The sequence below is a fragment of the Crocuta crocuta genome, unplaced genomic scaffold (genome assembly GCF_008692635.1).
Source record: "Crocuta crocuta isolate KB4526 unplaced genomic scaffold, BGI_CrCroc_1.0 scaffold25, whole genome shotgun sequence".
NCBI classification, from domain to species: domain Eukaryota; kingdom Metazoa; phylum Chordata; class Mammalia; order Carnivora; family Hyaenidae; genus Crocuta; species Crocuta crocuta.
Window position 1 is genome coordinate 15,074,178 of NW_027532015.1, and position 18,560 is coordinate 15,092,737.

Genomic DNA, 18,560 nt, shown 5'->3' on the forward strand with positions numbered 1-18,560 from the left:
CCAAACAGAGTTAGTAAATGACACAAATCTATAGGAAATTGGCATTGGGATAATCGAGCCATTGCCTTGCCATTTTTCTGGGCCTCTTTTGAGTCTCTGCTTTAGTATCGCAGGGAGAATAAAAATAATGGTCAATCTTTCCTCTCACTCTGTTCTGCCCCACCATGCTTAGGGGTAAAGATAATCCTCTTCTTTAAAGATTTATGATTCCAGTGTCCTACAATGGTGCTGAAGCCACATTTTTCTGCGACTTGACCAGAGAAGCTTCTCAAAGCTCATATAAATGTCTGTTTTCTAAACTGTATAAAATATAAATAGTAAATAACATTGTCTGTCAACAAGTAACTTTATCTTACATATTCTCAATCAAGACATGCATGGATCTGGATGTGTCTGTCATGAGGAGGATTTTCTGATCTTTGTTCCTGGATTGAAAGTGACATTTAAGAGGTATTGTCTTGAAGTAACTTTTTTTTGCAGGAAAAACTATAAAATCCATTGATTTTGTAATTTATTGTCTCAGCCAGAATACGTAGGGAATGGAAAATGGCATTATTAGTAAGTATGTCTGGAAAACAGGTACAAATTTGAGGCAAACTAGGTATATATTGTCATCTTATATGCAGAATGTAGACAAGTACGTAGGTGTGGTAGTACCATGTCTTCAAAAAAGATGGGAAAGGGCGCCTCTTACAGAAGAATGTTTGTGCAGTGAGAAATTATAATTGTGGAATTTAAAAGCTGGACTAGCAAGAAAGTCCTGTTTATACTTCTTTCTATCTCATGTAAATTAAGCCAATGTGAGTTCATCCTTGAAAGTAAACTGATGGAACTGAGGATTGAAAAGAAAAAAAAATGACATTAACAAAGGAAAATAGACCAGGCTGAATGCACCTATGGAGATGTCATGAACCCTTTCAACTTTGTTTAAAGATCTAATTTAAGGGTGGAGGCGTCTGGGCATCTCAGTCGGTTAAGTGTCCCACTTCGGCTCAGGTCATGATTTCACAATCTCACAGTTGGTGGATTCGAGCCCCACAATGGGCTCTGTGCTGACCGTGCAGAGCCTGCAGCCTGCTTTGGATTCTGTGTCTCCCTCTCTCTGCCCCTCCCTCACTCGCCTTCCCTCTCTGTCTCTCAAAAATAAATAAAAATGTTAAAATATTTAAAAAACTCTAATTTAAGGATTAGTAAATTTCTTCTGTAAAGAACCGTAGGTAAGTATTACTGGCTTTGTGGGCCAATGATTTCTGCGTGTAAAAGTAGCTGTAGATGATACATAAATGAATGGGCATGGCTGTATTCCAATAAAATCTTATTTACAAAACAAGCACGGGGGCACCTGGATGGCTCAGTCGGTTAAGCATCCAACTTCAGCTCAGGTCATGATCTCGAGGTCTATAAGTCTGAGCCCTCCGTCGGTCCGGTCTCTGTGCTGACAGCTCAGAGCCTGGAGCCCACTTCCCTCTCTCCCTACCCCTCCCCTACTTGTGCTCTGTCTCTGTCTCTGTCGCTCGCTCAAAAATAAATAAACATTAAAAAATTATATATATATTATATAATTATAATATAATATATAATAATATATATAATTATATAATATATATATATTTATATATATATATACCAAAACAGGCATGGATGGGAGTGCAGGTTTACTTCATTGATTGCTATTGGCCCAGTCTCATTCTTGTTAACTGTTTTGATGTCTATAAACTTTATTCTGATACAAAGAAAGTTATTTTATTTATGTTATGTTATTTTATTTTTTTAAGTTTATTTATTTATTTTGAGAGAGAGAAAGGGAGAGCACACTTGAGCTGCGAAGGGACAGAGGGAGGGAGAGAGAGAATCCCAAGCAGGCGCTGTGCTGTCAGCCCAGAGACCCTCACTGGGCTTCACCATGAACTGGGCTCAATCCCATGAGATCATGACCTGAGCCAAAATCAAGAGTGGACACTTAACCAACTGAGCCAGCCAGGCACCCCCAGGGAAGTTATTTTAGATATTAATTCTGACATTTTCTGTTCTGCTATAACAGGTTGGATTTTGCCTTTTGGGGCCAATGGAGAAGTGCAGTGGGCCTTACTAAGTAATGTACATTTTTGTTATGCATGTTCCAGACATTCAAGACCTATGTTGAAGGAAGTGGTAGAAGGGACATATGTTGAAGGAAGTGGTAAGAAGGAAAAGCTCCAGGGACACTATGGACACGGAGTGGTAGCCACGTGGGTTTCACTAAGCATTTTAGAAGGAAGGTTGCAGGATGTAAACACCAAGGATAGAGGCTATGGTGATTTGGTCTTCCCTATAAATGGTGTTTTTAAAAATATTCCAAGATTTCCTTCGATTTCTATTTTTTGGAATAGCTTGAGAAGAATGGGTATTAACTCTGATTTAAAAATCATTAGTTTAAAGCCTTAAAATGGCTAGAACCCCAAATGTGTAATGATCATTGTATCTGTAATGCTTAACACAGCTCCAATCACATCCCAGTAGTTTAATAAATATCTGTTTAAATAAATGAAAAAAAAAACTAAAAAAAAAATTCCAAGATTAGGTTCTACCTTGGGAGAGAGAACAAAACTGCAAGCACCTGAGGAAAATAGTCTTTGGTGTCTGTCTGTACTTGGAAAGAATGACTCAAAATTAAGGTAAATGATACAAAAACAATCACTTTATACTAGTCTGGTACGTACTGTGTAGAACTGGAAATAATTGGTAAAATTAATAGTTTTAGGAAAAGGTCACAAAAATGTATCTTTAGGGCTTATTTTTAAATTTTTAAAGAGGTATGTTTCAAATGTTTCCCTCTAGGCAGAAAGCACACACTAACAAATCAGGCAGGCAAACCCCAATGAGAACATGAATGACCTTAAAGAGAATTAAATAGGCTCTATATAAAGTAGTAGGAGATGTGACAAATATATTACATCTTAAGTGACTGTACGTAACACAGAAAGAACACACCTGGTTCTACCTAGTGACAAGTTGCTTTAACTGCCTACTAACCTAGGAAATTGTGGAGAATGACTACAGTAATGTTATCGATTGTATTTTCAACTCACTAACCAGGTATCCCAGGCATTTGACAATGGAATAGACAGTACCACAAATAAGGAAGAATCTTAGAGGGCTTCAGTCCAATCTGAATGAACTGCTGAGCAAAATATAGGGGATGGTTGACATTCATAATTATTTAATATAGTCTTTTTGAGGGGATCCTTCGATCTAGTTGGACAGATCTTCAGGATCTTGTAGTCTGTTTAGGGATGTGTTCTATACATACGGGGCGGGGGGGGAAGTAAGTCCATTGGAAAGCAAAATACAATGAAGACAAGTTGGTAGCGTTTTTTAGCATGTTTTACTGCTAAAGAGATGTGAGTGAAGGAGTTATCCACAGTGCTGTGCTGAGCAGAGGAGAAGGGGAATTTCAGAACGGATGGCCAACACTGTTACTTAATGTGTGGAAGGTCTAGAGCAACAGATAGAGTGAAATGGGGGTGGAGGGGCAGAGAGCATCCCAGGCCAGGGGAAGGAGGCTGGGGGTGAGTCCAGGCACTAGGAAGTTTCCAGAGGACCTTCAGGAGAGGGATGACAGAATGGCACCTACTTTTATGTGATTTGTTATATGGTGAATAATAGTGTAGTGAAATATTACCTGCATTGGTTTTATACATTTTTTTCAGTTTTTTTAATGTTCTAAAAATAAAACAAATTATAAAAAAAACCCAAATCCAAGTGTTACAAAGACCTATGATGTATATAGAAAAATTATTCCTTAATCCCACTTGCAAAGAAAACTGCTCTTAGCTGATGTTGCTTACTAACACTGGGATAATTTAGAAACAGATGATATCATTTGGAACCTTGGAATTATTATAAAGACAAGTATCTCCTATTTTTCCTAACTTGTTCATGCCTTATATTAGAAAACATGATATAACATCTCATCTAATATTGAAAGAGACTGTTTTGATTATTTTCTCCACCTCACACTTAGTATGTGAAGCCATTAGACAGTCCTGATCTCTTTGAGACAGTGAATTAACTGGACCCTCTATTCATTCCCATCTTACTTGGTGGAGCCATATGCCTGGAAACTGGAAACCAGTATAGTCTAGTGACTGTCAAAAGGGGTAACTTCCATGAGTAGCTGGACCAGCCTATTCAGGGTCATGAGGAAAGCTGAGACACCATCCGAGCTCCCCATAATCTGTATCCAATATTGCATTGGGTTAGCAAATCAACTGTGTCTTCTAAAATGAGTTTTTTGGGGGCCTGGGTTGGGAGGTCATCTCATATGGAATGGTTACTCCAAGTCTCTGTGTCCCAGAAAAAGCTGAGAAAATGGATACTGCACATTGCTATGGAAGTTTAATAAGCTAGGAGAAATACAAGCATCTCTATTCCCTATTGACCTTTTGAGGATCCAAGGATAGCAAGTTTTGACTTCTCCTAGTAATTTTTAGGGGTCGAGGTAAATCAAATTACCTTTTCACTGAACTTGTTTATGCCAAAGGAAACTAATACTCTGTGGGTGCAACCCAGCACTTTGAAATTTATCGATGGGAAGTGGTATGAGAACCAAACACTGAAAACCTTGAAGCAAACTGTGAAATTTATCCAGTTTCTCCCCGTACCGCCCCCACCCCCCGAGTCCAAAGTGCAGCATGATTGCGATAGAAGACATGCTATCAGGCAGGGTGACTGGTCACTGGTTTCCAAGGGAATTTGAAATTAACAGAATTATGGAGAGGTTGAGCAACACTCCAAATAAGGAGTAATATATGAAGGGGAAAGGTAGAAAGAAATGACTTTCCAAGGTAGTCTTAATGGAGGAAGCAGCAAGTGCAGACTACAAGGGCTCAGCCATGATGGAGAGCTTTCCCAGGAATGCAAGAACAGATTTCAGGGACTTCGATGAGACAAAGAAGGGAGAATTAGACAGTGGATAGTTACTAAGGGCCACATGTGAGTAGGTTTCCCTCTGGGGTTTTAACAGCAAAATAGAATCTCATCTGGTCTAGTTCTGGATGAAGGTTGAAAGAATGTGCTGCATGATGAAAGGAGTAAGTTTCCTTGTATAGGGCTTCATGATTTTTAAGACATTTTGAAAGCTGAAATGATCTCATTTGATTCTCACTAAAGCTCTGGGAGGTAGGTCAGTGCCAGAATCACTTCACTAGGAAGGAAATCTAAAGACAAGGGGTTAAGTTCCATTTGGGAGGGGAGACATGGAGGAAGGAAGGCAGACCTCCAAGGGTTTTGAAGTTCAGAGGGAAGTGAGATTTTTTTTTTAAAGAAAACATTTGTTCCTTTCCAGGTACACTTGATTACTCACTGTTAAGTAGGCGGAAGTCAATGAATGGGTAGGAGCCACGGCGTTCAGCAGGAACCCCCGTCTGACCCCTTAGTCGTACATCTCCTAAAAAACAGAAAATCCAAACAAATGCTTGAAAACGTTGCCAAGTATACTCACTTTTCCTCTGTAAATCCTCTTACTCTCTTATGTCACTGCAACCAACACCAAATGACAGGAGGAAAATGATTTCAACTCACCTTGCTTAAGGGAGAGCTGTATGAGAGGGGATATTTAGAGAATGCTAAGTGTAATGAACTTGGCAGTACTCTAATACATGAAGCAGCACTCTGCTCTTTTTTAGATTTGCCTGGAAGATGGAGCTGTGAAAATTTTAGTAACTTACAAAATTCCCATGGTCTGAGGGCCACAAAGAGGAAGGATCTGAATCTGGGAGAACAAATGATGTTCTCGGATTATAACTTTTATTCTTGTTAGAATGTTTAATTGCCCAGTGTTAATTCTCTTGGTTCCAGCACAGTTGTTATCTGACTGGTGTCCACTGCTCTATTCCCCAGACTTTATCACTGATCTGCTGTAGAATGTGCTCAGTGAAGGCCAGCCCAGCTCCACGTACTTTTACACACTTCTCCACCCCCGTATACAAAATAGTCTGTGGGGCTTGTAGTGCTTATTCATTTGCAGGTTTTCTTTAATGTCTGCATTCACTCTCCTTTTTGACGTGTGTTCTGCCTTCCTGATCAAGGGAGGGATTGACATAGAATGGAAAGATCATGTACTTTAACATGAAAGAGACCTTGGACAATCTCGGCTCAGGCACTTGCTACCTGTATGATCTTGGGAAATCTATTTCTCTAAGCCTCAGTGGTTCAAACTGTCATTGGTTGGAGAATCTAAAATAACACTTGCTGTCTTGCAATAAATGCTGGGTTTACTTTTATTCCAAACTCCTACAAAGCAAGAATCATGCATATTAATTATGTGTTTTACATTTTTCCGTAGTGCTTTGTGTATTGTATGGCACTTAGCAGACTCTAAGTGAATGTCCTCTGTTGACAAGAATAAATATAAAGACAAAATGTACCAATAGCACAGAAAATATGAAATTAGAGAAGAAATAAAAATACATGAGATTTTCTGTATTTCTGGAAGAACCGAATCAGGGAAGGTTTCAATTCCACAAGTAAGGGGTCCACTCCCATAAACCACTCTTTCCCAGACATGAGGTGGCAGTGGGGCCTTAGCCTATGACTAGAGAAAAAGGACAGTCTTCTCTCCTTCATTCCTACCCCCTGGAGTTAACCAGGGCTTGGGCAAGATCCCCTTTAGCTGTAACCAGTGCCATTGGCAATGTTTAAACTATCCCTTACAGATGGGCGTTGTGCATATTTGGGCTTACAAACTGCAAGCTGTGAGCCCCTGGGTTATTCTGTGCTTCGAATTTTATATTGGTGCCTTATTTAATGCTTTGTATAATCTGATATTATAGTGCCATATTGATATTAAGGGATGTTACAATTTATGGAATCAAACGAAGTGGGAGGAGGAAGAAAAAGATGGAAAAGTATTTTTATAAATATGGGTATCATCTGAGATCAAAGAAAGGAATGCTGTTAGCATTTGGCAAGTTCATGGGGTAGACGGCCAGCAGTTATAGGAAAGCCACTGGGGAGAGTTGAAGGGTTTTCCTGTCTTCAGCAGCTTGTCTTGAGCACTCCATGTTTATAACACTCCAAAGAGTTTACAAAGCACTTTCACAAACATCACAGTGTATTTATTTTCTTGTTTATCTCATTGGATCCTCACAATAGTCTTGTGAGGAGAGCCACTATTATCTCCTTACTTTATAGGTGAGAAAATGGAGGTTCAGGATGAAAGCTCAGGACTGCTGTTCACCTACTCAGCTCTAGCCCAAGGCTCAGGCCCTTTACAGATATTCAGTAGATATCTATTGATTTTGATTGATTTGAGTTCATGGTGGTTTAACTTATAACTAGCAGGGCTGGTCCTTAAATCTAGGCTTCATAGGCAGAGCTGTTTCCTCAATACCATTGGTTTCTAAACCTAAGGAGTATGCACACATGGTTTTTAAAAAAATCACAGACCCTCACGATAGGTGAAATTTAGCAGCCATTGGGAAAGTACAGCATGTCAGAATGATATAATAAATTCAGGACTGCCTAAATGATTGACATTTTCTAAATGATAGATAGGCGTATCTTTTGCACAGATAAGTCTGTATTCATTTGATCTATGAAGACAGCTAAGCTTTAGGTTTGTTGACCCATTGTGTCATCTCTGAGGGCTTTTCTGAGGGGTTTCAGGCTCACCAGTTGGAAATCAGTTGTCCACTAGCACTTGTTTTTCTCAATATTAGCAAAGCATTCTTCCTGACTTTGAAGTTCAGAGGGTACCATTTTCCCAGAAAACTTCTGTATACTATCAATAGAGGTTTTAAAGCCTCTGCCAAAATTTACAGGTTTTTCCATCTGACAGTCTAAGGCAGAGGATGCCCATTGTCATGTAAAGACAGGAACATGGAAGAGATGTTTCCTAAACATCACATGGCAGGATGGGTAAAGGGAAGGCAATATGTGAATAATTCAGAGACTCCTGTTACTGAGAGGATCAATATTTCACCATCTTGGGTGACTGCAAGCAACTCAATAACCACTTTGATGTCCAGTTTTCTAATATTTAAATTAATTGGCATAATTACAGCAGCTTTGCCTCCCTCACAGGGTTGTTGTGAGGAAATTATAAGGTGCATGAAAATAACATGATGGTCAACACTTATTGAATCCTTACATCATGCATTACTGAATATCATCTACCAACAACCCAGTGAAATAGGTGTTATTATTAGACCATTTTACAGATGAGGAAACTGAAGCCAGTGGAAATTTGATAATTTTTCAAAGCTCACAGTGTTAGTAAGTGTGGAGTTTGTGCTCAAATCCAAAATTGGCTCTTCACCCTTTTCCTATATCATCGGGATACAAAATCATATAAACAGTTAAGCATTCACTTTTTATTGCCCAACGTATGCTTTGATTGCTATTTGCCAATAAACCAAATATATATTCATCATGATTCCAGGAACTTGAATACCAGGGGAATCCACCCCCCTTGATGAATTTGAGATTCAATCAGATAGATGTTGTTTATTTGAATAGCAGTCCAGCGGAAATGAGCTGAACGAGTAAGACAACCAAATCCTGTTCTGGATCAACAAGGCATCTATTATTTTCAAGTAAGAGATGGAAAGCAATTATTAAAAATATTATTCAGGAGAACTGAAATTACCTAGCAACTAATTTAATCAAGCTCTTAATTAAATAGAGTTTTCATGATGTAAGGCCATCTTTGGGAAAAAGAAATGTGAAGTAAGTTGATAGCAAAGACAACTTAAATAAACAAACAGAAAAAAACAAATCAACAGCGACAACAACAAACTACCAAACCCATACCTGAAAGGTTCCTTCTCAATGCTCCTTCTGTCTATAACTACAATTACAGTCTTGGAAGTGGATTATTCATAAACCTAATGATAGTTTTTAGGGGTAGTAAATAATAGTGCTTAAAAAGGATGAAATCATGTTAAAACTACTAGTAAGGCAGGAGGCAGGACAATTGTAAGTGGGCTAACAAAGCATTTTAGACATTTTCAACACGGAAAGGTAAATACAAACAAACTAAGCAGTCCATCTCCTGAGCATTCGGTTTATTTGAGACTGCTGAGGTAAAATTTATGTTTTGAGGATATAGTTCCAATATAGAAAGCTCTCCTCATGCTCCCTGCTTTTATTAGCCCCTTCTGATACTAAATTGCTTCAATATGCTCGTGGGAAGAGAGAAATAATTCAGTAACAACCGCCCCTGGAGGAGCAGAGGCCACTGGGCTGATGTCCGAAAAACAGAACAAGTAGCGTCCTGCTGCACTGCTTTTTCTGGCCTCTGGTCTCCGGCAATCATCTATTTACCTAAGGCCTTATATCCAAGCTAAACAATTATTTTGACTATTCATTAGGCCCTTGTTTCACTTAAGTAACTTTTTTTTTTCTGGCAAGCGAAAGGTGCTGTGGAAGCCGGATCGGAAGTGTTGACAGCTCAGAGTCGTGTCCTCAGCCTGTCTTTATTGTGTTCCAAAATGAAACAAACAGCAGGGAAATTCTTATTTTGAAAGGGCTGCTTCTCTTTTGCCCCTTCAGGCCGAAAACATAACATGTCGTCCTTGGGTATTTAAGGCTGCAAACACAGGCAGAGAGCTGAGCTGAGTGGCTCCAGGAGCCAAGACCCGGGGACAGCCACTCAGCCTCCCAGGGGACGTGGTTCCGGGATGAACCTCTTGCCCACTTGGCCTCTCGGGCTGTCTCTGTTTAATAAAAGCTTGCGCTGGGGAGCAGACATTATGTGGCCTCTTATGTAACTGGCAAACATGGTGGAGACTCTGACAGCGATGACAACTTACAGTGGCTGAAACATGGACCCCATGACGAGACCCAGGCTCTGGCCCCAGTTGTGGGGTCAAGGTCACTTCAGGGTGGGGGAAATGGGGTAGGAAAGGAAGAGAGAAGTGGCTACTGTGCTCCGAGGGCATCAGAGGCAAATGAAGAAGGCAACGATAACAGCTGCAGAAAACACGGAGAGAGGGGCGCCTGGGTGGCTTAGTCGGTTAAGCGTCCGACTTTCGCTTAGGTCATGATCNAAAGAAAACACGGAGAGAGATTCACAGCAGGGGCGTTGCTGTGAACAAGGAAGATGAACTGGTGATACAGTGTCAGAAAGATACAACCATGGAGCAGCCCAAATATGGTGGGAGAGAAGAAGCTTTCGTGAAAGCTATTCTTTTGAGCTTCCTTAGACAGTACTAATTCATGTCACTGCTATAAACTTGCAAAATGAGGGCAGAGAAAACTCAGATCCTCAGATTTCAGACAGGAGCTTTCGCCAGGCTGCACTGCCTCAGCTGGCAGCTTAGAACATTTCAGAAGACTACTCTCAATTAGCAAAATGAATTATTTCTTCTGAGATGTTTATCTAGCTAAACAAAGAGGAGGAAGGTTGTGCAATTTGATCACCCCGTAGATTTAGGGGATAGTACAGGCAGCCAGTTTAGATAACTCAGGCAGAGATGATTGTCCTGAGTGCTCTGAACTTGTGTGAGATCCAAGATGGCTGACAGACCAAATTTCCCATTTGAAGCTTCAATCTTCTGCTTTACTATTTGGAGTGAGGCTTGGCCTGTCTGGTTACTAAGGACTAGGTGTTGAACTGGCTGAGTAGGAGGCTTCTTGTCTATTGATCTGTTGAGCTAATTGTGTATTCCTGGGCTGTTGCTGAGAGGGCTTTATGTGTAGGAAAGAGACAAACCAGGAGTTAGTTGGCCAAAACCACAGTTCTGGCAAAAAAAACCAAAACAAAATCAAGTTTTCCTTGCATGTGGAAAAAAAAATTTCTTTCTTTTCTTTTTCTTTTTAAAAACCTTGGTCTTAGGGCGCCTGGGTGGCTCAGTCAGTTAAGCATCCGACTGGCTCAGGTCATGATCTCACGGTTTGTGGGTTCGAGCCCTGCATCGGGCTTTGTGCTGGCAGCTCAGAGCCTGGTTCCTGTTTCAGATTCTGTGTCTCCCTCTCTCTCTGACCCTCTCCCGCTCATGCTCTGTCTCTCTGTTTCAAAAATAAGTAAACTATAAAAAAAATAAAATTTGGTCTCTATATCAAAGTCAGAGAAAGGAGAAATTTCACCAAGTTAGAGTCCCCAGACAATACTATATATATACTACTTTGCAATTTTCACTTAGACTTATTAAATACTTTATGACAAAGGTGCATTTTGGGACTTGAATGTTACAAAGATGAATGTATAAATAACAGTGCCTTTATTTTCTAAAGTAGGTGAGGTAGGGTTGAACTCAGACTAGATATTCTTCAGCTTGATGGTTATACAGAAGGAAAATGAGAAAAAAAATTTGAGGAAAATAAGTTACAATCACCAGGAACACAGGAGTCTAATAAAAAATAAGAAAGATATTGAACAAGAAGCAGCAGAAATGCCTAAAGAGAATTCCAAGAAGCTGTAAAAGAACTTAAAAGAACACAAAGAACATGTCCTCTTACAAAGATTAAAAGTAAGGGGAATAATCTGCAGAATCATTTTAGGGAATATGTGATCTGGGTCTGCCTTAAGTAATGAAAACACTGATGTAAACTTGCACATTATTCACTTATTTCTCGCAGAATGCTTTTTTATTTCCAGAATCCCGTCAAAGCAAAGTTTATTGTTTTTAAATAAGTGTTATACAGTGATAAATGTAGATATCTCTGTTCCTGCTCACACCCCACCCCTTCATAATGCCTGGCACGTTGTAGGCACTCAAAAAATAGTAACGATTATTTGTTGTTACTGTTCTTCCGAGATTTCTGCCCCTCATCTCCCCTCTCCTAGGATAGGAGGATTTACCATTTAGGAGGATTTCTAAGGCAGGAACTGTTTTAAGGACGCTACACGTATGAGCTGGTTTAGGCCTGATGACAGTCTCCCTGAGGGAGATGTGTGTTTCATCCCCTTTGTACTGAGGAGCGCAAGGAGTTTACAAGTGGCTAAATTGGGATTAGAAGCCAAGTGGCCTCGGGAACACTTGCTCTCTAATCACTGCTGCACAGGGCCACTGTCCCCATTCTCCACAGCAGTGACCAGTGCAATCACCCATGACATTATTATGGTTTCCTTTGATCTTCCAGGCTCTTTCTCTTCTCTGTGCTGGGTATTTTAGGGTTATAAAAGAGAGTACTAAAACTATGTCCCAAAGAAAGACAAATGTTTACCCTGGTGCTTTTCACGGGAGCATTGCGTTCCCAGTATGAAAGGAATGCTGTGGCCCGTGTCATGGGAACCCATGAGGCCCCAGTGGTGGAAGTTAGACCAGAGGGAGTCTGGACCCCACTGCAGGTGTAGGCATCTCGTAGGTCAGTAGAACTTTTGAGTAAGCGAGTCAGAAAACCGGTCAAATCTAGAGCTAGCTCTGAGCGGACCCCAGATCATTTCAGTTCATTTTAACAATGCTCATTCACAACATTATACAAAGTGTTGGAATGCAGGGGAGGAAAAGGGAAATAAAAAGGCCCATTGGATGTCATCTTGGCACTTGGATAATCATCTAGAAAAGAGTCACAGAAATGAGCAAATATAGTATATGCTAGAAGAAGTCTAACATTTAGTGGCACTGGGACATTTGGGTTTGCATCCCTCTCTCAGAAACATTGTGAGGCTTTATGATTTTATGTGGATAAGTAACTTGAAAATTTCTGGACCTCAAATGGTTTCCTAGCAATGCTATTAAATGTTTCAGTTGGTAAAATTGAATTTAATGTTTAATTTTTAATTAAATATAATTTTTAAACTAAAAAGTTTTAATTTCAGTACATTTAACATGTAATTTTATATTAGTTTCAGGTGTGCAATATAGAGATTCAAGGATTCCATACATTACTCAGTGCTCACCATGATAAGTGTATTTAAGTCAGATATAATGTTTACATTGAAAGTTCCTTCACATTTCAGAACTGTGGTTGAAGGAGTGATTTACACTCTTATGCCAGATTTTCAGTAAGCAAGTTTCTTACAGACAAGAGATTTAAATGCATAGTACTAGTTTCAGAAACCACTTGATATAGGGAGAGATGTCCTTTGTATCTGATGAATGTGTTAGCTTTCTGGAAAAAATCTACACACACACACACACACACACACGTGTACAAACACACAGAAGGTGAGGTGGGGAAGAGAGAGAGAGGAAGGGGAGAAAGAGGAGAGAGAGGAGGCCAGAGAGAAAAACTGAATACTGGAGCTGAGGGAGAGGAAGGTGTCAAGCATAATTCCTAGATTTCTGCACTGCATAACTGGATGGTTGTGCCAATCACTGAAAAAAGGAATTCCAGGGGTGCCTGGGTGGCTCAGTCGGTTAAGCGTCCAACATTGGCTCAGGTCATGATCTCACGGTACGTGGGTTCGAGCCCTGCTTTGGGCTCTGTGCTGACAGCTAGCTCAGAGCCTGGAGTCTGCTTCAGATTCTGTGTCTCCCTCTCTCTCTCTGACCCTCCCCTGCTCACACTGTCTCTCTTTCTCTCTCTCAGAAATAAATAAATCATTAAAAAAATAAGGAAAAAAAGGAATTCCCGAAGAGGCATTATTTTATGTTCTTGACTCAATGAATGATATTTAATATACATGATACTTCTGATACATGGTGTTTTGGCAGACAATACAATAGTGAAGAATCTTGGGAACAGTCTTGGCCTCATGGAGTTTAGTCTACTGGAAGGGACACTTATGTGTGTAAATGTAAATGTGCAACTTTGGATAGTGGAATAAAAGATACATATATTGCGTTAATAAAGTTAATAAACTTCACCTTGCCAGGGAGGTTGTTTTAAGCTTTCCTGAGGAGGTGACATTTAATCTGAGATCTGTTGAATGAAAGCAAATTAATTTGAGGTGAACATATGTCCTGATTTTCCCTGGAAAATTTTGATTTACACCTGTTGTTTTGCCTGGTGTAATTAGTAATAATGTCCCTTTCACACCCAGAAGTATTCTGATCGGATCATACATTACATGATCACCCTGAGCGCAGCAATCCAGGCAGATAGAAATGCATTTTCTAAGGTCCTCTGGCAGGAAGATGGCATATCTGAGGTACCTTAACAAGAGGAAGTGCATCACAGCGAAAAGATCAAAGTGGATGCTGGGCGTGGGGAGCATGGTGTAAAATGAGGTTGAATAGGTGTCAGGACTTTGTAGGATAGGCTGACAAGTTTGACTTTATTCCAAAAGAATTAGGAAACCATGGATAAGTTTAAGGGAATGATGATGTTATCGGATTTGCATATTGAAAAAAAAAAACAACTTTGGGTACAGGATACAGAATGGATTGGAGAGACAGGAATGACAAGTTAAGAGATTGCTGTAATAGTTCAGGTGCGAAAAGATGGTAGCTTTGAGTAAAGTGGTGGTACTGGTAGAGAGGTGAATAGATTTTAGAGATATTTAGTAGGTAGAATTGATACATGGTAAGGAATAGCATTTTAGGACTGAGGGAGAGGGAAATGGCAAGGATAATTCCTAGATAGGCTTCCACAACTGGATGACTGATTGTATTTATCATAGAAAAAGGGAATTCCGGAAGGGCCAGATCTGGGGGGAGAATCTCACATGTTCAACTTTGGTCACATTGAATGTATTATTGAGATTTCAAAGCAAAAATGTCAAGTAGGCACCTAAACACTTGAGTCTGACACCCAGAGGGAATGTTTGGGATGGAGATATAAATTTGTAAGTCAAACAAAACTATGAGCATGTATGAAGTTGCACAGAAAGTGAAGTGAGAAGTGAATAAGGCCTATCATCCAGCCTTGAGCAACTATAACATTTGGTGTCAGAAGTGGAGTCCGTAAGGGAGAAGGGGAAGCCGTGGAGGTAAGAGGAAATCCAGAAGCTTGCTGTGTCATGGAAGAGTTATTCAAGAGGGAGGGAATGGTTTTCAGATAAATTTTGCTGAACGAGTAAGTGAAATGATGATTGAAAAAGTCCATTGAATTTAGTTGAGTGACGATGGTGAGAAATAAAAGCCAAGTAGTTTGGATATCATGTAGAGTTGGGAAATGGGGAAGGTTTTTATTAAGGAGCAGATATTTAGATGTATCTTAAGTGATAAGTAAAATTTGCAAAAGTAGCGTGTTATTTTGTTGGCTTGTGATTCATCCAACTATGATCATTGAAATAAAGGGAAGGGATCTTTAGAAAAAAATCATGCTGATCTTAAGAACAATAATAATCACTAAGAATGATATTAACAGCAAAGCATAATTTGAAAACTGCACAGAAGACAAAATAGTCCAAGTTATGAAATTCCTCTATATTTTTGCAAAATGCATTAATACCTTGTTAATTACTTCCTATACTTAAATATACTTCAGGAAAAAAGTTTAATGTAAATCACTGCCAAGAAAAGTATTTGTTGAGAAGAAAAGGATGGGTATATCAATTGAGAATAAATATAATTAATAAGATAAAATAATGTCCAGTCCCAATATTGCTGAATAATTTCTTGTTTTTTTGAACTTTTAATAATTTGAGAAAAATGTTTTAATGTATTGTTTGTTTTCATGTGCTTCTGAACTTCCTGAATCTGGCCGGGAACAAGGACAAACCTGCCAAAATACTGCAAGAAAAGATGTTGCTGATCAAGGGCAGGAAATACTCAAAGTCCCATGAGATTGCCTGCTCTTAAGAGACTTCCACACCAAGTCTGCTGACCTCAGAGGGACCATCAGACCACCATAATCACTGCTGACGTCTGCTCAGAGATAGGAGGTATTTGGAAGTTCTTAATTCACTTCTGTTTCAACATGGCACTTAGGGTTCTTTTAATCTTCAAGTATTGTTCATTTTTTTTTTTTTTTTCAGAAGGGAAACAGGTGACAAACATGGACTGGAAAGGGAAATGATTAACTTGATTATATTATATCCTTGTTGTAGGAAATTATTTTGCTATTAAAGCCAGTAACTTTTATTTCTATAGTAATAACTAACATGTATTGAACATTTAGTATGTGCTAGGATATGTTTGAAGTATTTTTTATGATGTAAGTACTTCTCTGAATAACTCTCCAAGAGAAGTACCGTTATCAATATTGTATATGAAGGACAGAGAGGTATTAAATTACTTTTCCATGATAGCATGGCCCAGTGGGTGTGAAGGCAGATTTGAAACCAGTGAGTGTGAAGACTGGGTCCAAAGCATGTGTTCTTACCTAATATGGTACCATTTCTGTTCAAACACATCTTGAACTGAAGTGAGAGCCATGGTATATTGCTAAGGGAGAGTGGGTATTATATAGTGTTTAAAAACTGTATTACAGGGGCGCCTGGGTGGCTTAGTCGGTTAAGCGTCTGACTTTCGCTTAGGTCATGATCTCGTGATTCGTGGGTTTGAGCCCCGCGTCAGGCTCTGTGCTGACTGTCAGCTCAGAGCCTGGAGCCTGTTTCAGTCTGTGACTCCCTCTCTCTCTGACCCTCCCCTGCTCACGCTGTCTCTCTCTCTCTCTCCTAGAAATAAAAAAAAAATAAAAAATAAAAAAAATAAAAACTGTATTACAAAGTAAAGAAATCAATTTATTATTTACTACTTCTATGACCCTACTAAGCCTTAACGATTCTAGCCTCTATGAAATATTTTGTTCCATTGAGTAAAGATAATAATATCTGCCCCATATTCTTCATAGAAGGTAGAAATAAATGAAATCATGTGGATAAAAGTACTCTGTTAATTACTTTGTAATAAACTTTTATGATCAAGAATATTATTACTGATGTTGCTAAATATTAAATATACATAAAAGACATTATGTAAATCCTATTTTATGTTATTATAGTTTTATTGTTTAATATTATTATTGATATTGCTCTATAAATCTGGGTCAGTGTATATTCAAAGTCAGGAACATTACTCTTTGATATGTAAATGAACATGTGAATTAACAGTGCTATAGTCAAATGCTCTTGGGAAGCATAGAGTTTTAACAAAATTAAACCCTTAAAAAAATTACAGTGTTATGGACTAAATTGTGCCTGCCTCCCAAGCGTGCATTGAAGCCCTAACCCTCAGTACCTCAGAATGTGGCTATATTTGGAGATAGGACCTTTAATGAAGTGATTAAGTTAACATGAGGGTACTAGAGTGGGCCCTAATCTAATCTGGTCAGCACAGAAGAAAGACCATGTGAGATGAATCAAGAAAGTGGCCATCTGCAAAACAATGAAAGCCCTCAGAAGAAATCAGAAATAACTGACACTTCAGTCCTGGACTTCTAACTTTCAGAACTGGGAGAAAACAAATTTCTGTAGTTTAAGGCACCCAGTCTAGGGTATTTTGTTATGACAGGGTGAAGAGGTTGCTTCTATGACCAAAGAAAAGTCATCAGAATTTAGGGGTTCAGTGTCCCCAGCTTCATCCGGGGCTTCCCATATATCCCTATTCCAATGACCAAGATCCCATTCTTTCCCAAAGTCCTCACTTTAATAGTAGACATTCTGCGATATTGGGATTCAATTTGTGTTGCACTTCAGCCACTAACATGATGAGATTCTGGGCTTGGTTTTCAGGAATCTCAGATCCAGAGCTATAGGAAAGAATAGTCTCTTTCGGAGCAGAGATAGAAGCTTGCAGGTCATTTATGTGGTGCTTCAGCAGGAAATCTGGATCCCTAACTCATCCTTTTCTTTCCCCATTTTGTCCAGCAACATTAGGAACAACCAGCCAATCTCATTATCCTCATTAGTTTGACAAAAATGCTCAAAGGAATCTTATAGGATTACCCAGGACTTGTCTCTTATAAGTGTTCAATTAGGAGTATCCAGGGTTGATATTTTTCACATCTCTATTGCCACATCACAACATGGGTTATTAGTGCTTTCTTTATTACTGGGAAGAGATTATTTGGCATATTTAAATCTAATCAAATTAGAGATCCAATTCCAGAAAACCTAGAGCCAATTCAGAAAACTCATCCTTAATGTACTGTTCTTCTAGAACCACCCTTGGTACCAAAATCTGTATTAGTCAGGAGAACCCTGGAGAACCCCAACTAATACATGCAAAATTTTTCAGATCTTTCAATATATTGATGTTTACTATGAATATCCAAGAAATGAGATCACACAGCATTTCCTAAACACATTTGGACACAAAACATATTTTTCAAGTGTCTTCTAAGATGACTGTTTTAAGGAAAATAATTGGCTATATACTGCTCTACGTGAAGTGTGTGTGTGTGTGTGTGTGTGTGTGTGTTTAATATTTAGGTCAAAATCTTAGCTGGCTTCCCTTATCAAGTGCCATTACCCATTCAATTCTTGTCCTGTATAACTAAATCTACACCTCTGGTTCTAATTTATTTTAGGGGCTCTAGACCAGCTGGATAATTAATTATTCATTTATTTCTCAAAAATATGTCTGAGGAATATTACTCAGCCTTAAGTAAATGAGATCACATCATTTGTGACAATGGGGATGGACCTAGAAGGTATTATGCTAAGTGAAATAAGCTAGACTGAGAAAATACCACATGATTTCACTCACATGTGGAATCTAGAACACAAAACAAATGAACAAACAAAAATCAGAACCAGACCCATGAATACAGAGAGCAAGCTAATGGTTGCCAGAGGGGAAGGC

General features: G+C 39.1%; 1 protein-coding gene across 3 annotated transcripts in view; it reads right to left on the reverse strand.

The window, feature by feature from the left end:
- The window catches only part of PDE7B (phosphodiesterase 7B), a 326,628-nt gene that overhangs the window by 69,232 nt on the left and 238,836 nt on the right, over nucleotides 1-18,560 (reverse strand). For all 3 annotated transcript variants that reach the window (XM_077776126.1, XM_077776125.1, XM_077776127.1), the window contains one exon: nucleotides 5,345-5,428. In XM_077776126.1, coding sequence (XP_077632252.1) covers nucleotides 5,345-5,428 — 84 coding nt within the window. The remainder of the gene's footprint in view (nucleotides 1-5,344; nucleotides 5,429-18,560) is intronic.